Source organism: Solenopsis invicta, chromosome 16, assembly GCF_016802725.1.
Source record: "Solenopsis invicta isolate M01_SB chromosome 16, UNIL_Sinv_3.0, whole genome shotgun sequence".
In the NCBI taxonomy this organism is placed as follows: Eukaryota; Metazoa; Arthropoda; class Insecta; order Hymenoptera; family Formicidae; genus Solenopsis; species Solenopsis invicta.
This window is the reverse complement of record NC_052679.1, coordinates 4,801,544-4,826,876: the sequence shown is the minus strand read 5'-3', so window position 1 is coordinate 4,826,876 and position 25,333 is coordinate 4,801,544. Positions and strand designations below refer to the sequence as shown.

At 29.1% G+C, this 25,333-nt stretch overlaps 3 protein-coding genes across 6 annotated transcripts; all 3 read left to right on the top strand.

Annotated features, from left to right (window-relative positions):
- The first annotated feature begins 676 nt into the window (after nucleotides 1-676).
- On the top strand, nucleotides 677-3,332 carry LOC105203443 (flavin reductase (NADPH)). Its single transcript, XM_011172245.3, has 5 exons — nucleotides 677-810; nucleotides 1,290-1,454; nucleotides 1,679-1,768; nucleotides 2,703-2,831; nucleotides 2,914-3,332. The coding sequence occupies exons 1-5, from the start codon at nucleotides 738-740 to the stop codon at nucleotides 3,057-3,059; spliced, it is 603 nt and encodes a 200-aa protein (XP_011170547.1). The 5' UTR covers nucleotides 677-737; the 3' UTR covers nucleotides 3,060-3,332.
- A 3,567-nt stretch (nucleotides 3,333-6,899) lies between these two features.
- On the top strand, nucleotides 6,900-15,533 carry LOC105203429. Of its 4 annotated transcripts, none has more exons than XM_039458554.1 (10): nucleotides 6,902-7,056; nucleotides 7,445-7,609; nucleotides 7,720-7,809; nucleotides 8,129-8,257; nucleotides 8,336-8,407; nucleotides 13,871-13,999; nucleotides 14,390-14,557; nucleotides 14,693-14,770; nucleotides 15,092-15,220; nucleotides 15,303-15,533. In XM_039458554.1, the coding sequence occupies exons 1-10, from the start codon at nucleotides 6,942-6,944 to the stop codon at nucleotides 15,443-15,445; spliced, it is 1,218 nt and encodes a 405-aa protein (XP_039314488.1). In that variant the 5' UTR covers nucleotides 6,902-6,941; the 3' UTR covers nucleotides 15,446-15,533. The 4 variants fall into 4 exon arrangements, with proteins under 4 accessions (XP_039314489.1, XP_039314488.1, XP_039314486.1 ...); XM_039458552.1 differs by having other exon boundaries at nucleotides 6,906-7,056; nucleotides 14,675-14,770; XM_039458555.1 differs by lacking the exon at nucleotides 14,693-14,770 and having other exon boundaries at nucleotides 6,900-7,056.
- Nucleotides 15,534-19,026: 3,493 nt separating this feature from the next.
- LOC105204185 (flavin reductase (NADPH)) lies at nucleotides 19,027-25,147 on the top strand. Its single transcript, XM_026133008.2, has 6 exons — nucleotides 19,027-19,179; nucleotides 22,872-23,036; nucleotides 23,262-23,351; nucleotides 24,280-24,408; nucleotides 24,495-24,663; nucleotides 24,785-25,147. The coding sequence occupies exons 1-5, from the start codon at nucleotides 19,107-19,109 to the stop codon at nucleotides 24,638-24,640; spliced, it is 603 nt and encodes a 200-aa protein (XP_025988793.1). The 5' UTR covers nucleotides 19,027-19,106; the 3' UTR covers nucleotides 24,641-24,663; nucleotides 24,785-25,147.
- Nucleotides 25,148-25,333: the final 186 nt, after the last annotated feature.

The window sequence follows — 25,333 nt, the reverse complement described above, 5'->3', positions numbered from 1 at the left end:
AACGCTTTCTTAATTGTTATAAACAAATTAGTTGTAAAATTTATTTTTGCAACGTTTCTTTAGTAATTTTTCCTGTAGAATCGATTGGCGCAATCAGTTCTCTTTTAAAGTAAATTTTTAATAATTTATTTATACCAATTAATTGCAAAATTGAGTTTTGAAAAGTTCTTTTTACGTCAATTTTTTTATGCTTTGGTCCTATTTTCAATTCCAATTTTTTTGTCTGTTTTTGTTAGTCGGACCATGGCCAGGAATGGGTTTTAATTATTTATATATGCGGGCAGATGCAGATAGAAATCTGGACACAATACATGCAAATAGATACGGATTCCTGTACGTAATCGCAGACAGGTGCAGATAGAAATTGCAGCGTATAGAATGCAAACAGAAACAGACAGAACATATACATAAAGAAATTGATTGGTCCAATAATTAAAAGCAAATGCATAAAAAAATGGATCAATCGCTTTCTTTATGAATATGTTATTTATCCATGCAATTATGCAAGTTTGTTTAAATAATTCAACTATTGACGTTGAATAGATGTCTTTTCAACTTATTCTATCAACCATCAACGGCATAGACGTCGAATAAACGTTTTTTCAACTTATCATTTCTCACTGGGAATGTATTTGTAAAAAAAATTAAAAAAATGATTTGTTATTTGCACCTCATCGTGAGACAGATAAAACCGCGCGGTTTCTGACGATAACACACATTGTGAGTTCTACGCGGAGATGAAGCGAGTCGTGATATTCGGCAGTACCGGGCCTACCGGCCTCTGTTCTCTGAGGACGACTGTGGAAAAAGGTAATTCTCATTATCTTGCATCTATTTTTTTTGTCGTTGTAGACAATAAGCAAGATTTATTTAGTTTTTGACAAATATTATTTGTCAAAAACTAAATAAATCTTGCTTATTGTCTACATAACATTTCACACAATGTTTATCCGTATTTACTTCCTCTTTCTCTCTCTCTCACAAAATAGAGAGAGAGAGAGAGAGAGAGAAAAGAAAAGAAATTAAAATGTTTATCTGTACAAAGTAACGTAATATAATGTAATTAATACAAAGTCAGAATCAGTTGACTTAAAATAATGCAATTAATATTTTTTTTTAATGTTTAAAGTAAACTCATATACTTGTGAAACGTAAATTATTGTGTATCTAATCTATGTTATGTAATTTTGCAAATTTGCGTATGCTTAATGCATTAACTTTTTATCTGTGTTATTCAAATCAAATTTATTATATAAATTTTATTCGAAATATCATTATCTGTCATTTAGGTTTAGAAATAAGAGTTTTTGTAAGAAACAAGGCTAAGATTCCCGAGGATCTTAGAGATAAAGTTGAAGCAGTTGTTGGAGATGTCACTAACGCGAAAGATGTTGCAAAGGCGGTAGCTGGTCGAGATGCGGTAATAGTAGTACTTGGTACCGGGAACAATTTGAGTAAGCAGCATATATATTTTCTTATATCTATTGAGTTGGAACAAAAAATAGTGGTAGTACTTTTTAAGTGAAATTCATAGCGATATTTAAATAATCACTCACGTGAAATTTAATCACAATTAAATGTGCCGCTACGAATTTTTCTTTGAATCTAATATCTTGTTTATATCTTGTGTTAAATGTACAATGATATGTTGCACTTATTCATTTTACACTACTTTAAGGCTCTACTACCGTATTATCTCAAGGTATGCGAAATATAGTAGATGCCATGAAAGCACATAATGTTGAGCTGGTTTCTGTATGTCTATCAGGTAAGATACCATATTGAAAAAATAAATACTAAAATATATGTGTCAAGATTATTTATTATCATAATAGAAATAATTGCATTTGTAAAATTGCTGAAAAATATCTGTTTGATACTTCTGACATATTCTCAAGTTTCTTGTATTTTTGTAACGTTTGTTTGCACCAATATAGCTTAACTCTAAATTCGGTTTAACTTACTGTCTACCTTTTTATACTACTGAGAATGAGAAATTAGTTTAGAGTTAGCAACATTCCCCGATAAGCATATTGTGCGGATATTGTACAATAATAGTATCACGAATTGATAAAAATTTTGAATAATTACGTTAAAGTGATGCGATTAGAACAAAGCCGTTTTGTACATATAAATATAAAATCTCTAAATAATATTTGTCAAAAACTAAATAACTTTTGAGATAAAAGTATTTCACAATTATTTAAAAAACTGTTTAGTTTTTTATTCAAATCATCATGCTGAATGTGTAATATTTCATATAGCAATATTTGTATATTATTATGCATTTTTGTAAACATTTATTTGGATTAATTATATTTCTAAGTTTTTTACACATAACGCAGCTAAAAATGTTTTCCTTAATTATTGAACAATTTCTTTCAAATTTAATTTTGCAAATATATCATTAAGGATGATTTGTCATATTGTTGTAGTTTTACCGAAATACTATTTCAAAATTAATTGAACAATTATCAATATTTTATGAAAGATTAATACTTCTACATCTTTTTGTAAATGTATGTACATAATTGTTGATTATAATTTAAATGCAAGATTTTATCGTATAATTTAGTAAACGTTTTCTTATCAGGGTTGGAATAAAAACGCACGTCTATTTATTTAATTTTATCACATATGCCTTACGTTTCTCCACTAACAGACTTGTTAAATGAATAGTCTATCACTGCCTTAATTTTCAGTGCTTTTATTCTGTTTGGAGAAAAAATCTATTGTATATAACGATATGACTGAAGAACATCAACGCATGTTAGAAATAATCAAATCAAGTGGTTTAAAGTGGGTTGCAATATGTCCAGCAGCTATTTTAGGTATGTTGGTATAATAAGAGATGACAAAGTATGATATTCTTGAAAAAAAAGTTTTATACATCGATTTTAATTATTTTTTCAGATAAACCAAAGTCTAACTACGTTATCACAATCAATTGTCCAGCTGGACGAGCAATTTCTAAATACAGTTTGGGTGAATTTCTCGTCGAATGTTTTAAGAATCCCGATTATTATCAGAAGATAATTGGCATCGCAGACACGTCATGATGCGAGAGGAAATGTAATGGTACATAAATAATAAGATGCATGTACTTGTCTTTTAGTGGAAAAATAGATGTGTATGTTTATATAAATTGTTATCTCATCTTTTATAAGTTTGCATTGACGCAATTGCCTGATAATTGCACGAGTTTGGATAGAAAATCGAGTATACTATAAACACAGAGTTTTCGTTACAATAGACGATGAAATATTGAATGAAATATTGGAAATAGATATAAAAGCATAATCTAACAATAAAAATTGCATTAAGAAGTTGAAGATGTGTCTACCTGCTGATCTTCCATAAATTAGAATTATAATGGTTTTATAGTAGAGGAAGGATGGCGTTCAAGGAATATAGTTGTTAGTTTCCACGATTCCCCCTGCTATTCCGCAAACACATCCTTTTCTCTCTTTTCAAAAGTTTTAAATTAAACGTATGTTCTATATATTCAATGAACTTCTACTTATGAGATGATTGGTAGAAATCTATGATTAATAAAATGGCGTTGGTTAGAATTATGTTGCGATAATGTTTACTTAGTTATAGTCAAAAAACAAAATGGTATTTCATAACGTCCTTGTTTTCTCTGTGTTGCTGTAAAAAATTAAATCTGCAACATTCTACTTTGCAACTTATAATAAGAACAGTCAAGCAAACACTTTGATCGTAGGATGTTCACCCCCCCCTCATCCGAAAAAAACCAAATGTCAACTTAACGGTAGTGCCACAACAGACTTTCTGTGTCTTCAATTGGTCTTTAATAGGAATCAAATATGATGAACGTATTCTAAAGCCAAATTGAATGTCAAAACGGATGACTGACAACAGTAATGCGGATTTATTTAGCAAGAAATTTTGAACAGATCTGTTTACAGTGTTTACAGCAAAGCGCCTACATATTTGTATAAAATGTGTAAAGAATGCAGGTCAGATCTGTTGGCTAGATGCACCGATAAAGTAACGCAGATCAAATTTCGCTCCAAAAGCAAAAGCAGATTAATATCGAGTCTTTGCATTAATTTTTATGAAATTTTAAATTAATTGTATTATCAAAGCACATCTTATTTATTTTTATTTTTGAATTTTAAAAACTTATCTCTAGAATCATTTCGATAAACTATCAGTAAAATATGTCTTATTATTTCTATTTCATTTTATATTGAAGGATTTTAATGAATAGAGATCGTTTAGAGTTACGCCGTCATTAGCGAGTAATTTTTTTACAAAAGTAATGGTAACTATAACGCGTTACTTTAATGAAATAACGCTTTACAGTCGTATTTCCAAAAATTTTTTAAAGAGAAGAACATAAAAGTAGACCTGTTTTTTTTTGCCAGTTCATATTTGTAAGATCTATGAAATATTCAAATCTGCATTCGTTTGCTCAGCTAATGTGCATTTCGCAAATAAAATTAAACCAATTAGATTTGACCGCAACTTACGTCTATTTGTACCAAACAGATTACTTTTAATCTTAACTTAATTTATTTTTATCTTTTTCTCTATTATTTATTTCTTTCAATATAAATTAACTTTAGTCTTCGTTTAATTTTTTATCTTTTTCTTTTGAAATTTGTTCTCTCTTTTAGAACGTAAAAGATAAAAGAGTAAATTAATGGTTAGTGTATTTGGACACTGTAAAAAAAAGAAAGAATATTCTTATTTCTTAACAAACCATGTTTTATTGGTTATACTACTTTTGTCATTGGTGAACAGTTATGTTTCTTAAAAGATCTAGATTCTAAAAGATCTGAAAAAATTTTGGTAGACTCTTTTAACATTTATTAATACAATTTTACAATTATATAAAACAAAATATTTTTTTGTACATACAAATCCGAATTTGAAGCAAATGAAGAAAATGTTGTAACCAAAAGTTCGTAACTTATACATGCATGCAAAAAAAATTTTTTTAACTTCAATCTAAAATCCTTATAATGTAAAATAGCATAACTTAATAGTTATGAAGAAAAGTAGAGTATAATAGTATCTATTTAAAAAAAGTATAATTATTCGATAATTTAAAAATTAATAATTATATTTTATAGAAAACAGGATAAAAGTAAAAAACAGAAAAACTTACTATCCAACAAGTATTTTATTCCAGAAATAATTGCTTAATATAATTTGTAGAACAAAAAAATATGTTGCTTTATTACACATGTAATACTCCATATTATTTAGTGCAGGGAATTTGTTTGTCATGAAAAGCTAGGTCTATGGAAACCCGGGGCATAGTTGATAACTTTTCGCAGAAATGCTGTGTAATGAAATGTTATGCAATAACTACTATTAGATGTATATTATCATATGCTGTTTTCAGTTTTTATATTATTTTCAGCTCAAAGTTGTTAGAAATTATTTAATTTATTTGCTATGCTCTCTGCAACTGAGTTAAAATTTCTGAGTATATTTGCGTAAGGTAAGCAATAATAAAATTCTATTTTTTATTACCGCAAGCATATTTATGTTATTAAATGATCTTTTCTTGTCACTTTAATAAAATATTTATACAAATATATATATATATATATATTCCCTGTAACATTCCATATTATTAAAGTAAATTTATACACTTTGGGACATAATGGGGCACTAAAATATGGGGTAAAATAGTGTGCCGTAGTATTAAGCTCTGGCGGCATACATTAGTCGCGAGTAAAAATGTGCGTATACATTATGTTTTGCATAAAATTTTATAACATATCATATATAATATATAATATACAATATATAATATATAGATTATATAATCACAGATGTTATAAAATTTTAGTTTTTATTAATTTTTTAATAACAGTAATATAATTTATCAAAAATTTATTAATAAAATATATATGTATACATATTATTAAATAAAAGTCCAATAATATATTCCTATTTAAATTAGGTGTTATACTCAGAAATTCTAAGTTATTTTTAGGATATTTTGAACATTATTCTTGAAAAATAAGCGAGTTTTATGACGTGCCCCATTATACCTGCATAATAGGGCATAATGGAATTAGTGCACGTCTTTAATAAAACAATAATTTGTGGTTTTAATTTAATTTTTAAATAAAACATATTTTTTCTTAAAATAGATATTCTAATGAATATTTTAATAAAAAATAAATGTGATTTATTTATTTTTAATATCTTTAAAATAACTATGCTCGTTAGATTGGGTTCCTCTATTTGCTATGTATCTATAATTATCCAGACCACACAAAGTCTAAAATCATCTTTAAGACATCTTATGATCTATTTTAGATATTGCGTTACTCGAATATATACCCAAGCAGAACAACAAGTCAAAATGACATCAAAGTGATTCACAATTGTGTCAAAATGACATCAAAGTGATTCACAATTGTGTCAAAATGACATCAAAATGAATCGTAATTGATTGAAAAATGACTTTTAATGATTATTTTGCAGTTACTTTGACATTATTTTGACGTCGTGATGACTCCCTGTTTTGCTTGGGTAATATATGTATATATAATAATAATTATTTACAGGTAATAATATATGTGTGAAAACTTTTTGGCAGTAATCCACATGTCGCGTTATTGTATTGTTATCATTGCAATAATTGTGTACGATAACTACGCGTTGTTCTTTATTTCCACGGCATAATTGTAAAAAATAAAATAAGAATAACGATTTGTTATTTGTGTCTATGCCAGTGCTGGGATTCTCTAACTCGTTATGACAATTCGTCATCGACTATCGTTACAGTGTCGTTGCGCAGATATTATACACGATAGAAAAGCTGAGCAACACAGCTTTTTGTCATTATGGACACGTAATGACAACATAACGAGTTAGAGAATTGCACGTCCAAGATCCTCGACGAGCATTCTCGTCATCATCACCGCACTACAGGCAGATATAACAGCATGGTTCACGGTGAAAATACACATTTCGAGTTCGACGCAGAAATGAGGCGAGTCGTAATATTCGGTAGCACCGGGAACGTCGGCCTCTGTTCTCTGAGGACCGCTGTGGAAAAAAGTAATACTTATTTTATTATTAATTTTATTTTTGCAATATTATCGCAATACGCCGGTAATACGCAGCAACAATTTACGCGATAAGTATCCTTTCCTCTCAAAAAAAAACTATAATTTTTATTTGCACAAAATAATGCAACGTAATGTAATTAATATAAAGTCACGCTCAGTTGCGTTAAAATAATGCAATTATAATATTATTTTTCTACGTTAAAAAGAAACATATATTTGTGACATAATTTACATAAATTACTGTATATATTATTTGTAATTTTATTTATATAATTTTTTAATTTTACATACTTATAGTATATCAACTATCTGTATTCTGTCATTCAAATCAAGGGTTACGTCAAAATTTTATTCGATTAACGTTATCTCTCGTTTAGATCTGGAAGTGAGAGCTTTTGTAAGAGATGAGACAAAAATCCCTGAGGATCTTAAAGATAAAGTCGAAACAGTTGTAGGAGATGTTACTAACGTCAAAGACGTTGCAAAGGCGGTTGCTGGAAGAGATGCTGTCGTGGTAGTAGTTGGTACCGGAAAAAATGCTGGTAAGCAAGACGTATATTTTCTAATATTTATATTTTAATATATACATGTACATCTTTTATTGTAGTTATATAATAATATATTGCACTTATTTATTGTATGCTATTTTAAGGCCCTACTACGGTATTATCTCAAGGTATGCGAAATATAATAGATGCCATGAAAGCACATAATGTTGAGCTGGTCTCTGTATGCCTATCAGGTACGATGTAATATTAAGAGAACAGGTACTAAAATATGTGTCAAAATTATTAATGATCATAACAGAAATCTATTATATTGCGCTCAATATTGTAAAATTGCTGAAAGATATTTATTTGACATATTCTCAAGTTGTTTATATTCGTCTAACGCTTATTTGCATTATAATAATGTAGGCTTAATTTTAAATTCGATTCAACATATTTTTTATTTTTATATACATATATATATAAGGATTAATTGATGCAAATATACGCCTAAATATTCAATTTTATCATATAGTTTTCTACACTAATGACTATTACTGTCTGAATTTGTAGAGATACTGCTTTTCGGACTTGAGGCATGGTCTATTGGATATGATGTGATCAAAGATCATCGGCGCATGTTCGATGCACTTAAATCGAGTGGCTTAAAGTGGGTGACAGTGTTTGTACCGTTCATCGTAGGTACGCCTACTGAAGTTAATAGTGAGATAACGAAATGTGATATAAGAAAAAAAACTCAGATTTTATATATCTCTCCAGATTCACCAAAGTGCCAATATAACATCGAATTCGATTCTTCAAATGGATTTACAATCTCCAAATACAGCTTAGGTGAATTTCTTGTTGTAAGTCTTGAGAATCCTGATTATTATCAAAAGATAATCAGCATCGCAGACATGTCATGATGCGAAAAGGATACATGTTAGGAATGTTACATGTTAGGATACATGTTAGGATACATAAATAATAAAATGCATTTTCTATTAAAAAAATAAAAATACATAAACTTTAATGCCAAAACGCAATAATTCTAGTTGTTCGAAATTAAATATATTTTCTCTTACATTCAAAATAAGTAACGCGGGACTAGTTTCAGACTAGTTTTATTTATCTAACAAAACTATTCCATCTTTGCCGTTTTTTACAATTAGCAGAAGGCTTTTGTTTGCCTAACAGTAGCAACAAAAAAACAGCAGTATATAAGTTTGTCAAGGACATAGAGAGCAATATGATAAATGCTAATAACATTATAAAATCTAAGATTAGAGGCATCGTTGGGCTACAATTAAATCAGTTTTTAGACAAAAATATCAGTGTGGACTCTAATGATAAACAACTGTCATATCTACATAATTTTACCTTAAAATATTGTAGAGACAACTCAGATATTATTTTTATGAGAACTGACAAAGGAAATGTGACGGTTGCAATGGAGGTACATCTATATCAAAGTAAGGTGGTTAGCATGTTAAGCGACAATGAGACATACAACATTGTAACCAAGAATCCAACAAAAAACATCGTGACAAAATTGACGACAATACTTAAAAGATGGTTGGCTCAAGGTTACATCATAAGGAAATTATATTTCTCTTTAAATAAACATAGAGATTATTCGTTGCCGAAAGCGTACGGCCTCCCCAAGTTACATAAAAAAAAACACGCCTCTCAGAATAATAGTTTCTTCGAGGAACACACTACTCTGCACTCCTTTGCATCTTATTTACATAAGATATATTAAATGACAATTTACCACAATCTAGGGGTTTTGTTAAAAATAGTTTTGACCTACAGCGCCTGCGTTAGCGATGAACTAACTGTAAAATTAAATGGCTGTATACTCCTTGTCAGTGGGCCAATAAACGGATTTTTTTTTTTTCTCGGGATCTTGCAATAAAAGGCATTAAAAAGAGGTGGGGATTAATTAAGAATAACACCAACTTACCAGAGAACGAATTTATTTTAGCTGTACAATTTGTCCTGTCCTTCACTTATTTCACATTGAACAACACAATTTATCAGCAAATTTATGGCATACCGATGGAATCGCCACTCTCGCCAATTATAGCAGATATTGTTATGCAGGATCTAGAGAGCATTGCTCTGAATAATATTGGAATTGATTTAAAATTCTGTTTTAGTTATGTAAATGACATTTTGTTAGTTTCACCGAAAAATCAAGCAAACATAATTTTGGATACCTTTAATAACATAAATAAGAGATTACACTTCACCATGGAGATTTTTTTTATATAGCGATTGAAGAAGGCCATAGTAAAATTGAAACTAGTCCCGCGTTACTTATTTTGAATATAAGAGAAAATATATTTAATTTCGAACAGCTAGAATTACTGCTCGTCATTGGCCCGTTTTGACACTAAACTTTATGAACATACGAGCGACACATAGTATATTAAAAATACATATTTACATTAACTGTTATCGTGTTTTTGAAAAATTTGTTATTTACATAACTACTTTGTAATTGTCCGAGTTGAGATGGAAAAAAACGAGCGTATTAATTTTTTGCAAACCAATCTATTTTTAATTGTTTAGACAAGCCAACAAGATCATTGATATTGTGTAAACTGATCTTTCTGCAAAAGATTTTTAGACTCTAAAAGAAAGGTTCTTGTATATTCTTTTAATATTTAAGAATGTAATTATACAATTATACTCAAAACATTCACGGTCCTTTGTAACGTATTTCTTCACGCCAGTCTAAATACTCTAAACTTTATTCTTGAGATTACATCGGATTACAACTAAAATATAAACTTGTATTTTACTACAGTTATCTGCGGTGTATCCTTCATTTAATAATACGATTTGAATTTACTTAATTTACTTAAACATAATGTTAAGCTGTTATTATTTCTTTTGCTTTGTTTATCCTTTTCTTATCGAACTTTATAAAATAGCTATATATCGATCTAGTCAGCTATTAAAGATTTTGCAATGTCTGAGAACTCTATTTTTGTTGTTAATTAGAATTAGACACGTAAAATTGTCACAAGGCACACTTAAAAGTTTTATTCTGCAATGTAAAAATACGAAACCTGTTTATTTGACTTACAAGGAAACATATAGAAGTGTCCGCCTCAGATTTACACAAGCTGTTAATATGTTGTAGTACAGATAAAAATAAAAGACACGTATTTTTTTATACGTGCCCGTTTGTACTTTTAAGGGGTGAACACCCCTTTGAAAAAAATCAGTTTTTTTTTTTTAAGCGTATATCGTCGAAACTATAAGAGATAGAGAAAAATGTTCTAATTCAAAGTTAAATGACTCAAAGAGTACTTTACAACAATAAAACAATTTTTTATAATAGTTTTTGGTTTATCATATTTTATTTTTGGTTTATCATAGTTTAACATATTATATCGATAGAAGAATATCATTAATTTTTATGTCGCTTTCTGTTATCTTTTGAGCAAAGTTGGATACTGTCGATCTATGTGAACCTGGCACCCGACTTCAATAAAAATAATTTTTCAAATGTGCATTTAATTCATCTTGGTTTGTACTCGATTGTACCATTTTACTTTTCGTTTGTACCTTAAAGGTTGAAAAATATAGAGGGTTCAAAAAATGTTAGCAGCCCGCATAACAATATTTGAAATCCGCAAGCTGGTGTTATTTCGAAATTGTTTGTAGCCGATTGTAACACCGATCATTTCGTTTGTACCCTTAAGGGGGTGATTGTATCAAAATTTAGAGGTAGGGGTAAGAGCTATCTTCGCCATTTTTCAAGATATTCCAAATCCGCAAGCAGGTACTGTTTTGGAATCGTTTTGTACCCGATTGTACCATTGATCATTTCGTTTGTACCCTTAAAAGGGTGATTGCAATGTACTGCACTTTCCTTGCACAATCACTCCCTTAGAGGTACAAACAAAATAGCCGGTGGTACAATCGGGTACAAACGATTCCGAAACAACATCAGCTTGTAGATTTCAAATATCGTTATGTGAGTTACTAATATTTTTTGAATCCCCTTATTTTTCATCCCTTGAGGTACAAACGAAAAGTAAAGTGGTACAATCGGATACAAACCAAAATGAATTAAATGCATATTTGAAAAATTATTTTTGAAATCGGGTACCAGGTTCACATAGGTATACTGTCGGACACTTTAAAATTTGATTAATAAAATTATTATCAAATACATAAAAGATGTTCAAAGATATCTATACTTCAAATATGTAACTATTTTTTTCACGTATATAATAATTATCTCAAATGTTTTAAAATTAAAATATGTGAACCTATTGCTACAAGTATTTACCTATCTGTAACCTAAAAATATACACTATTATACGTACAAAACAGTTACACAAGTTTCCAAAATATAGCGCAAGATTTTGTATAAAAAATTTATGAGTCTACACTGAAAAAAAACTCTTAACTAAACTAAACTATACATTTAATTGCATATGAATTACTTAATTTAATTGTTAATTTATTTGATTCAAATACACGGTAGTAATTTGAATAAATATCTGTAGTTTAAAACAACAAAATAATTTTGTTGCCAAGTTTAATTAAATGAACTAAAATTCTTGTTATACTAATCAAATTATAATCAATTCAAATAGCGGCAATATTGAATCAATCATACTTATGTGGAATTGATTCAATATAAATTTTGTTGTGCTTCTCTTAAAGTACTTCTCTCATTTGATAATAATTGATTAATTACATAAAATAAATATTATTAATTGTTCTAACTAAATACTTCAAACATCTTGTTTATTTATTGCTGCAACCAAATATGTCATTTTATACAGCTAACTGATGCTATTTGAATTAAATGAGTGATGTATATTAACACAACAAAATTTATTTTAAATTAATATCGCATAAGTACGATTGATTCAGCATTGCCGCTTGTTTGAATTGATTATAATTTCATTAATATAACAAGATTTATAGCTTATTTTAATTAAACTTGGCAACAAAATTATTTTATTGCTTTAAATTGCAGATTAATTTGAATGATTATTGTATATTTGATTCACACATACATTCAAAGAAAAAATAAAGAACACTTTCCAGACACCAAAAATTAGGCTATTTTCAAATGGCTGTAACTCGGCAAAAAATTATCATAGATAAAAAATAAGAAAAGCATTTTGAAGCTTGAAGTTTCAACTTTAACGCTCTATTAACAGATTTTTAAAGTTCTTTTAACTTCCTTGTCTTATGCAGTAAAAAAACACACCTTGTTTTGTTTCTTAAAATTTCGTATCTTTGACACTTTGCAGCTTGACAAACAAATTTTTTTTTAATAATTCAAGTAAAGCTTTATAAACTATAAAATTTTGCTTACAAAATGCTTTTTTCTCTACGATTTTTTTTGACCGAGTTATGCAACTTTGAAGCTAAACCTGCATTTTTTACAAATGATATCCGTGAAAAATCATCGTAGACAAAAAATTAAAAAATGACGTTTACCGTCGACATTAGCATTATATGTATGAGTCAGATACGGTAATCATTTGAATTAATCTACAATTTGCAGCAACAAAATAATTTTGTTGCCGAGTTTAATTAAAATAAACTATAAATCTTGTTATATTAATAAAATTATAATTAATTTGAACAAGCGGCAATATTGGATCAATCGTACTCATACGACATTAATTTAAAATAAATTTTGTTGTGTTAATATACATCACTCATTTAATTCAAATAATCGATTAGCTGTACAGAATGAAATATTTAATTGGAACAACAAAAAAGGTAGATGTTTGAAGTATTTAGTTAGAACAATTAATAATGTTCATTCTATGTAATTAATCGATTATTTGAATCAAATAAGGGAAATACTTTAAAGAAAAGCACAACAAATATTGAATTAATTCCACATAAGTGTAATTGATTCAATATTGCCGCTATTTAAATTAATTATAATTTGATTAGTATAACAAGAGTTTTAGTTTATTTAATTAAACTTGGCAACAAAATTATTTTGTTGTTTCAAACTACAAATATTTATTCGAATTATTTCCGCGTATTTGACTCAAATAAATAAACATTTAAACTAATTTTAAGTGATTCATATGCTACTAAATGTATTTAGTTTAGTTAACAGTTTTTTTTTCTTTTATAATAATCTTTTACATATATTTATTTATGTACGAAAACTTCTTGACAGAAATCCACGCGTTATCGTATTGTTATCGTTACAATGATTATGCACGATGACTACGCGTTGTCCTTTATTTCTGCGGTATAATTGTAAAAAATAAGAGAAGCGTAACTATTCGTTATTCGTGTCCTCGCTAGGCAAATATAATCGCAAGGTTCCCGGCGCGAACGCACATTTTGAGCTCGACGCAGAGATGAGGCGAGTCGTGATATTTGGCAGCACCGGGAACACCGGCCTCTGTTCTCTGAGGACCGCTGTGGAAAAAGGTAATACTTCTTATCTCACCATTTATTTTGTTTTTTCAATATTATTGCAAGCAATACGCAGCAACAATTTACGCAATAAGTATCCGTTTTTGCTTTTCTCTCAAAAAAATAAAATTAAAATGTTTATTTGCACAAAATAATGCATCATAATATAATTAATATAAAGTCACAATTAGTTGCGTTAAAATAATACAGTTATAATATTTTTTTTTACGTTAAAAAGAAACTTATATATTTGTGACATGTAAATTACTGTATATATATTATTTGTAACTTATGTATATAATTTTTTTAATTTTGCGTACTTATAGTATGTTAACTTTTTATCTGTGTCATTCAAATCAAGTTTTACGTTAAAATTTTATTCGATTATCGTTATCTATCATTTAGGTTTAGAAGTGAGAGCTTTTGTAAGAGACAAGACTAAAATTCCCGAGGATCTTAGAAATAAAGTTGAAGCAGTTGTAGGAGATGTCACTAACGCCAAAGACGTTACAAGAGCTATTGCTGGAAGAGATGCTGTTGTGGTAGTACTTGGTACCAGAGAAGATGTAAGCAGTAAGCATTATTTTATACGTATAATTTCTAATATTTATATTTTAATATATACTTGTACATCTTTTATTGCCATTGTATAAAGATATATTACATTTATTCATTTTATGCTACTTTAAGACCCTACTATCCTACTAGCATTATCTCAAGGTATGCGAAATATAGTAGATGCCATGAAAGCACATAATGTTGAGCTGGTCTCTGTATGCCTATCAGGTAAGATGTAATATTAGGAGAACAGATACTAAAATATGTGCCAAAATTATTAATGATCATAATAGAAATCTATTATATTGCGCTCAATATTGTAAAATTACTGAAAGATATTTATTTGACTTTTGACATATTCTTGAGTTTTTTGTATTTTTCTAACGCTCAATTGCACTATAATAATGTAGGTTTAATTTTAAATTCAATTTAACATACTTTTAATCTTTTTATACTTCTAAGGATTAATTGATGCAAACATGCGCCTAAATATTCAATTTTATTATATACTTTTCTGCACTAATGTCTATCATTTTCTGAATTTTTTAGATTTACTGTTTTTTGGGGTTGAAATACATATTGGATATGTTGCTATCGCTAGAGAACATCAGCGCATGTTCGATGTAATTAAATCGAGTGGCTTAAAATGGGTGGCAATATTTCCACCGTTCATCCTAGGTACGCCTAGTGAAGATATTGATGAAACGACAAAATATAATATTATTAAGAAAAATAACTCAAATTTTATTTTTCTCTCCAGACACACCAAAGGGCCGGTATGCCATCGAATTCGATTCTGCACCTGGAACTACAATCTCCAAATATAGCTTGGGTGAATTTCTCGTCGAATGTCTCGAGAATCCTAATTATTATCAAAAGAGAATTGGCATCACAGACATTTAATGATGCGAAAAGGAATGTTAAGATACATGAATAATAAAATGTATGTACTTTGTCTAGTGGAAAAATAAATATATATATTTATATCAACTGTTATCGTGTTTTTAAAAAATTTGTTGTTTACATAACCACTTCGTAACTGCACGAGATGAAAAAATAAACGAATGTATTAATTCTCTGCCAATCCATTTTTCATTGTTTACCATGTTTTTCATCCAGTTAAACCACCTGGATCATTGGTATTCTATTTTTGCAAAAAATTTTTAGGCTCTAAAAAATGCAAAGATTTGTGTATATTCTTTGAATATTCAGGAATGTAATTATATCCAAAACTTATTCACGATCCCTTGTAAGATATTTCTCCACGCCATGCAATAATTTAGATTTCAATCCTTGAGATCTACATCGATAATGGATTACAACTAAAATATTATATAGATAGGATGAATTTATTATGCGCTCAAAACCGTACGAATTATCACGTTTACAATAATCTTAACATGTAAAGATTTAGAAGAAATATTAGATTAATAATATACGGCTGAGAAAGGTTAAATCAGACCGAAACGTTTTGTATTCACAATTTTATTAGGATTTTAATAAATTATTTAAATAACAACCGTTTGTGTTTGTTCATGGCCTTAGTTATTTAATAATATAGATATGCGTTTTTATTTATTACAGTTTTTTGCGGTGTATCCTTTACTTAATAATACGTTTTGAAATAATTTACTTAAACATAATGTTGAGCTATTATAATTTTTTTTTTTTGCTTATCGAACTTTGTAAAACAGCTGTCCATCGATTTAACCACTGGAAATTGTGCAATGTCTGAGAACTCTATTTTCGTTGTTAATTAGAACTAGACACGTAAAATTGTCACAAGGCACATTTAAAAATCTTATTTTGCAATGTAAGAGTACGAAACCTGATAATTTGACTTAGTATATCCTTGCTATTTTCCTATATTTTTAAAACTAAAAAGAAAAATAAAACATTGTGCTATCTCATTTTGACATTATTCCAAATTAAGTCGCTTATAATAATCTTTGGTCAATTCATATCGATAGAATATAATTAATTTATATATAATTTATATATAAATTATATATAAATTTATAATTCATTAAAAATACGTCATTTTTTGTCATATCCTTTCAGCAATCAAAGTTGGATAGTGTCGGACACATCGGTTAAATTGTATAATACCATTGTAACCCTTTAAATTTCAATCAAAAGTTATTTTTCATTAAGTACTTTCCGAGTTATGAAGCTTGAAAGTTACAGTACATTGTAGCTTTCAAGCCTCACAATTCGAAAGTACTAAAAAAAAATAAACTTTCTTGTATGGTTTTGGAAAGGTCTTGACATCAGTTATTAGATTCTGGAATCAAAAATAAGGTTCTGTTCTATTTAAAAAAGTTATGTGATTTCGATCTGACCTTGGCGACGCCATCCAAAGTCAAACTGATAATATTAATAAATAGATCTTTTAAAACCTTACAACTTTTATCTAAAATACTTTTTTCTAAAATGCTTAGTTATCGAGATATTTTCCTGTTCCAGTACTTTTCCCCCCACCCTGTATAACGTTGTTACAGTTAATATTATTTTTTTACATTTTTAAAAAGAAAAGTATAAACACAATCTTGTTTTTTGCCAATCTACAATAAAACTTATGGATTGCATCCACTACTACATCCGCTTGCTAATTTAATGTTTATTTCAAATAAGAACATTGTATTCGATTTCCATTTGTAGTAAATAAATTAACTTAAATCTAGGTTTAATTTACTCCTTATCTTTTTCTCTAATATTTATTTTTTTCAATATAGATTAACTTTAAACTTTGTTTAACATTTTATCTTTTTCTTGGATCTTTTTCTTGTGTTTCTTGAAAGAGTTATGTTTCTTAAAAGGTTTGGATTCTAAAAGAAATTTGCAAAAATTCTGATAGACTCTTTTAACATTTATTAATACAATTTTACAATTATACATATAAAAAAAATAAAAGCACATAATATTGAGTTAAGGATTAATTGATGCAAACATGCGCCTAAATATTCAATTTTATCATATACTTTTCTGCACTAATGACTATTACTATCTGACTTTGTAGAGCTACTGCTTTTCGGGCTTGAAGCATGGTCTATTGGATATGAAGTAACCAAAGATCGGTGCATGTTCGATGCACTTAAATCGAGTGGCGTAAAGTGGATGACAATATTTCTACCGGTATGCCTAATGAAGTTAATAATGAGATGACAAAATATGATATTATTAAGAAAAAAAGCTCAAATTTTATTTTTCTCTCCAGAAATGCCAAAGTGCCAATATTCCATCGAATTCGATTCTTCAGCTGGACATACAATCTTCAAATACAACTCGGGTGAATTTCTCGTTAAAAGTCTCAAGAATTTCGATTATTAACAAAAGTAGTCAGTCTGGCAAACACGTCATGATGCAAAAAGGAATGTAAGAATACATAAATAATGAGATGCAAATACTTGTTTTTTAGTGGAAAAATAGACACGTATATTTATGTAAATTGTTATAACATTTTTCATAAGTTTGCATTTATGCAACTACATCATGTATGAACACAATCTTGTTTTTTGCCAATCCACATATAGGATTTAATTACAGATTGCATTCAGTACTACAACCGCTTGCTAATCTAATGTTTATTTCATAAAAAAAAAATATTTGATTTCCATATATAGTAAAATAAACTTTAATCTCGGTCTAATTTACTGTTTATCTTTTTCTAATGCTTATTTCCAAGGAATAGAAAGTTACTTTTTAAAAATAATTCGTTATCATTACTCGTTACCAAATTAAATAAATAACTAGTTACCGTTACTCGATCATTGCTGACTCTCCAAAGTAACTCGTTACCGTTACATAGAAATAGAGACCCTATAATAAGAGTCGTGCCATCAGGCGATTTTGGCAGAATCCAGTGAACGAGAAGTATATATACTTATCTCTTTCTTTCTTTAATCTAGGTTAAAGAAAGAAAAAGATAAGTATATATACTTCTCGTTCACTGGATTCTGCCAAGATCGCATAATGACTCTTATTATAGGATCTCTATTTCTACGTAACAGTAACAAGTTACTTACTCTCTACGTAGAAAATAATTAAATTTGTTACTTTTCCGTTATTTTTTACAATTTTAAAATGAAATTAGATTATGTTTAAAAATTTTAATATAATTCTAAATCTACAGTTCTTAAAATGAGTAAATAAAACTAGAAAAATTACATAGGATTTTCTGGATAAGGTTCATATAGAATTTATTAAATATAATGTAAACGCAATAAACTTTTTATCGATATTTTTAATAGGAAGTTAATTTCATCACAAAGGTTATTATGTCAAAAGGGTTTGACTTTTGTCTGAAGGTTTTACTTTGTAATATAATATAAAAATAAAACCATAAAAAAGTTTTATTTTAGTTATATATGTTATATATGGACTAATTGTGTCGTTATCAGAGTGCAATAAGTGCGTTCGCTAATTATGTGTCGTTGATTCTCCCTGACAGCGCGTTCAGAGAAAAGAAGAGGGAGAAAAATGATTTGTCATTTGCACCTCATCGTGAAACAGACAAAATCGCGTGGTCGATAACGACAGCGCACATTGTGAGCTCGACGCGAAGATGAAGCGAATCGTGATATTTGGCAGCACCGGGCCCACCGGCCTCTGCTGTGTGAGGACCGCTTTGGAAAAAGGTAATTCTCATTGGGTGCTTTCCAGCTACGACACAAGTCGACACTGTGTAACACAGTGTCCATTAGTGTGAGTGAAACAACTAAAATTTTCTCTCTTACACTAATGGACACTGTGTTACACAGTGTCGATTTGTGTCGTAACTGGAAAGCACCCATTATCTCGCATCTATTTTTTTTTTTTTTTTTTTGGTCGTTGGCAGACAATAAGCAATAACATTTCACACGATGTTTACCTGTTTTTACTTTTTTCTCAAAAAAATAAATTTAATGTTATCTGTACAAAGTAATCATGAAGTAAAATTAAGGAGATGTAACTGCAGAGATTGAAAGTGGTCACGAAAAATGTTCCGTGTTTATTGAACGGAATAACTTGGACCATAGCGTCGCTATGGAAACATTAATGACTCTTAATGATAGTTTGGTTATCGTTTACGTCATTGCGTTGATTTATTTTAAAAAAGCTAAATAAATATATAATAAAAACGAAATTGTCGTTAAGAATTACAGAATAGACCTGCTAGATTTGATTACCTCGCTCAACTTTTGGAAAAATTGCTGCCTGAATATTAACAATCAGCAAGTACAAATAATTAACTAGATATTTATATTGATGTTTGGATCTATTAAAAAAATGTATCTATTCTGATTATCAATATAAAATTGCTCATGACTAAATATTTATATTCAATTAATATGCAAACAATTTTATGTTATACAAACTGACTTTAGTTAAAGTTTAGTTGAAATAAGCTACAAGTAATTGGGTTCGTAAATAAATTTTTGAATTAAAAAATTTAATTGTTTTATCAAAATATAAGTACTATGATAACGATTTATTAAAATAAAATCAGTTAATTTGTTTATATTTTTTTAATAATAAAGTTCAAATATTCATAGAAATTCAAATGGATGAAAACGCATCGCTATTGGTGTGACGTCACGATGTTGTTCCTTTTCCGCGTGCTTCGAGCCTTCTGCTGTGTGATAGTTTCGCACAATTATTATTATCAAATTATAAACAAAAAGTAGTTTCAAATATAGCAAATATTTTAGAATCAGGTTTTATTAAAGCTGATTTAACAAATTTGTTTAAAATAGACGTATTTATGGTTTGTGAGTTTATTAAGGAAAATGACAAATTCAACGCTGCTGAAGTTAGGAAATGCAAAAGCTGCAATGTAAGTTCATTCTAACATCAAACAAAGAGTATCCTGCAGCCAAAATATCAGTAACCTCTTTCGTATCTCATTGTCAGTAAGATGAAAGGAATAATTTGCAGTTCGTTCTCTATCGAGTTGACAGGAAAAAATATGTGGCATAACTCCAGATTTCATTTTTATAGGCTCACCCATTGAAGAGAAACAAATATAATTTTCCATGTCATCTTTTAGTTAGAAAATATCAACTAAAGAATTATTTGTACAACATATCATTCTTAGATACTATTCTCATAACCTTGCCTCAAAACTTTAGAAATATAGATACTAATGGAAATAATGGTTTGATATTGAATATTTACAACAAAATGATCATCACAACAAAAATAATTCGATTTTGTTGATTCATGTGGACGTCGAGCCAATCGAAACCACAACTACCTTATTACTTCTTCGCGTAGTACTGTCACAAATACTTTAGCGGGTGCACTTTTGGTAATATTTTTGCACAAGAACACAAAACACCATCGATAATTCATGTTTATTTGTTGTAATAACAATACAGCAGTTCAAATTAAATAAAAATTGAGCATACAGCTGTACTAAGTACTATATGCGTACATACTATTTTCGGCAACAACATCGTGACGTCATTTTCGAGTTCGGATAATCTCGGGCAATTTCGGAACGTTCAAATGATCAGACGCTCGACTGTGTTTTAAAATTGCTATAACTTTATAAATAAAGAATAGATTGCAAAAATAAAAAAGTTACAAATATATTTAAATATATTCTATCGATTGACAATGTTCTAAATTTTATACGATTATTACAAATGAAATGTACTTAACTATACTATCTTTAAAAATTATCAAAATTAATTATAAAACTTATTTCTATACTTCTGTACCAACGCGACAGTAAAATGTGACAAATTGTATGTACGAGGTGTGTTCAAAAAGTATCGCGAATTTTGAATTTTCGCGGGTTACGTATATTCGAATTTCGATCTTTTTGTGGCGTTATGTTGGTACTCATGTCTCTCACTTATGCCGACAAGCTCGGCCATTTTGAATGTTCACTTAATTGTTGACAGCTGCTTTGCTTGCACGTGTTTTGGATCGTCTTCGATTTTTACCTATTCAAAAAAATGGATCAAAGAACCTGTATCAAATTTTGTGTGAAAAACGAAATTAAGTGCGCGGATGCATTCCGAATGTTGACTGTGGCATACGGAGAAGCTACCTTGGACCGAAGCAACGTTTATTGGTGGTACAAAATGTTCTCAGAAGGCCGAGAAGATGTGAACGACGAAGAGCGTGCCGGACGCCCGAGCACTTCAATAACAGACGAAAAAATTAATGAAGTGGAGAAAATGGTATTGGCCAATCGTCGAATCACCGTTAGAGAAGTTGCTGAGGACCTAAACATATCGATTGGCTCGTGCCATTCGATTTTTATCAATGATTTGGGCATGAGACGGGTCGCCGCGAAATTCGTACCAAACGCCCCTGCTCACACATCGTTGCTTGTGCGCGACTTTTTGGCCAAAAACAACACACTAATGATGCCGCAGCCACCGTATTCCCCAGATCTGACCCCCTGTGACTTTTTCTTGTTCCCTAAACTGAAGAGGCCCATGAAAGGACGACGTTACGCTACGCTTGACGAGATAAAGACGGCATCGAAGGAGGAGCTGAACAAGATAAAAAAAAATGATTTTTTGAAGTGCTTCGAAGATTGGAAAAACCGTTGGCACAAGTGTATAATATCTCATGGGGATTACTTTGAAGGGGACAAAATAGATATTCATGAATAAATAAATAATTTTTGAAAAAACACAAAATTCGCGATACTTTTTGAACACACCTCGTATATATACTGATCATGACTTACTTCATAATACTGATTCAATATGGCGACGGTGTGGTCCAAGTATGTATGTACCAATGAAAATCCCTGAAGGACATGATTATAATTTCTAAGGATTTGTAACATTGTTTAAGTAGTAATTTACGTAAATTTATTTTAAACACGCGCGCACATATGTAAAAAGGTTTACGTAAATTACTACTTGAACAGTGCTACAAATCCTTAGAAATTATAATCATATCCTTTAGGGAATTTCGTTGGTATTAACATTGTCTCCGCCATTTTTCGGGAAATTGTCGCCTAACCCAAGTTATTTTGTTCAACGAACCCGGAACATTTTTCGTGACCAACTTTTTTCTCCCCAGCCTATACAGTTATCTCCCCTTAATCTTACTTCATGAAAGTAACGTAATATAATGTAATTAATATAACGTCAGAATCAGTTGCGTTAAAATGATGCAATTAATATTTTCTTTAATTGATATTAAAAGTAAACTTATATACTTGTGACATGTAAATTATTGGGCATCTGATCTATAAAGTTATGTAATTTTATAATTTTGCGTATGCTTAATGCATCAACTTTTTATTTATGTTGTTCAAATCAAATTTATTATATTATTTATTATTTTAATCGATTATTTACCGTTATCTGTCATTTAGGTCTAGAAGTGAGAGCTTTTACAAGAGACAAGACTAAAATCCCCGAGGATCTTAGAGATAAAATCGAAATCGTTGTAGGACATGTCACTAACGCGAAAGATGTTGCAAAGGCGGTAGCTGGTCGAGATGCGGTAATAGTTACACTTGGTTACGGGACCAATTTGGGTAATTAGCATATATATTTTCTAATATTTATTGGGTTGGAACAAAAATTAATACTAGTACTTTTTAAGTGAAATTCATAAGCAATGTTTGAATAATCACTGACATAAAATTTAATCACAATTAAATGTGTCGCTAAAAATTTTTCTTTGAATCCAATATACTGTTTATCTCTTGTGTTAAACATATGATCATATGTCGCACTTATTTATTTTATGCTACTTTAAGGCCCTAATACCGAGCTATCCAAAGGCATGCAAAATATAATAGATTCTATGAAAGCGCATAAGGTTGAGCTGATCTCCGCATGTCTATCAAGTAAGATAAGTAAATGATAAAAAATATATGCCAAAATCATTTATTATCATAATAGAAATATACAATACTTTTGCGTTTGTAAAATTACTAGAAAATATTTTCTTGACTACTTCTGACTTATTCTCAAGTTTCTTATATTTTTCTAACGTTTGTTTGCACAAATATAACTTAACTCTAAATTTTGTTTAACTTACTTTCTATATACCTTTTTATAATATTAAGAATTAGAAAATAGTTTAAAGTTACGCAACATTCTCCGATAAGCATTTCGTGCAATATTGTACGCATCATGAATTCACAAAAATTGTAAATATTTGTGTTAAAATAATTAAAACAAAGCAATTGTGTCAAAATAAAATTTCTAAATAATATTTGTCAAAAATTAAATAAATCTAAATTTGATATATAACTATTTTACAACTATTTTACAATTATATAAAACCATTTAATTCTTTATTTTAATTATTACCATGTTAAATGTGCAACATTTCATGTAGAAATATTTTTACATTATAATTTAGGAATAATTGCGCATTTTTGTAATAATTGCCCATTTATTTGAATTAATTATATTTTTATATTTTTTACATCCCGTTAAAAATATTTTTCTTAATTATTGAACAATTTCTTTCAAATTTAATTTTGCAAATAAGATGATTCGCCATATTGTTATAGTTTTATCAAAATACTATTTTGAAATTTATTGAACAATTATCAATATTTTATAAAAGATCAATACTTCTACACCTATTTTTGTAAATGTATCTACATAATTGTTGATTATAATTTTTGTGCAAGATTTCATCATATAATTTTTAATAAATATTGTCCTATTGGGGTTGGAATAAACTCACGTCTAATTATTCAATTTTATCACATATGCAATACGTTTTTCTACTAATATATCTATCACTGTCTAAATTTTCAGTGTTGTTGTTCAATTTGGAGACAGTACCTTTTAGATATAAATATTTGACCGAAGAACATCAGCGCATGTTCGAAATAATCAAATCGAGTGGTTCAAAGTGGGTGGTAATATGTCCACCATATATTGTAGGTATGTTTATATGTATAATAAGAGATGACGAAATATGATATTCTTAAGAATAAAGTCTCATATATCGATTTTAACTTTTTTTCCAGATAAACCAAAGTCTAACTACATTATTGCAATCAATTGTTCAGCTTGGCGAGCAATTTCTAAATACGACTTGGGTGAATTTCTCATTAAATGTCTCGAGAATCCCGATTATTATCAAAAGATGTTAGGCATCGCAAATACGTCATAATACGAGAAGGAATATAAGCTAAGGTACATAAATAATAAGATGCATGTATTTGTTTTTTAGTAGAAAAAGAGATGTGTATATTTATATAAATTGTTATTACATTTTTCATAAATTTGCATTTATGCAACTGCCTGATAATTGCAGGAGTTTGGATAGAAAAAAGCGGATATACTAAACAGAGTTTTCTATCACAATGAGAAGGATGACAAAATATTGGAAATAAATAGCGGAGCATGGTCTAACAAGAAAAATTGCATCAAGAAGCTAAAGATGTGTCTACCTGCTGATCTTCCATAAATTAGAATTATAATAGTATTATAGTAGAGGAAGGACGGCATTCGAGGAATATAGTTGCTAGTTTCCATGATTACCCCCTGCTATTCCACAAACCTATCTGTTTTTCCCTCTTCAGAAAATTTTAAAGTAAACGTTGATTGTTCTATATATCCAATGAATTTCGACCTATGGAGTGATTGGTAGAACTGTATGACTAATAAATTGCCGTTAGTTAGAATTGTGTTGCGTTAATATTTATTCATTGTCAGTTATTGTCAAAAAAACAAAATGCTATTTCATAACCTCCTCCTTTTCTCTATATTGCTATAAAAAATTAAGTTTGCGACATATTACTTTGCAATTTATAATAAGAACAGTGCAGCAAATACTTTGATCGTAGGACGTTACCCAAAGGAA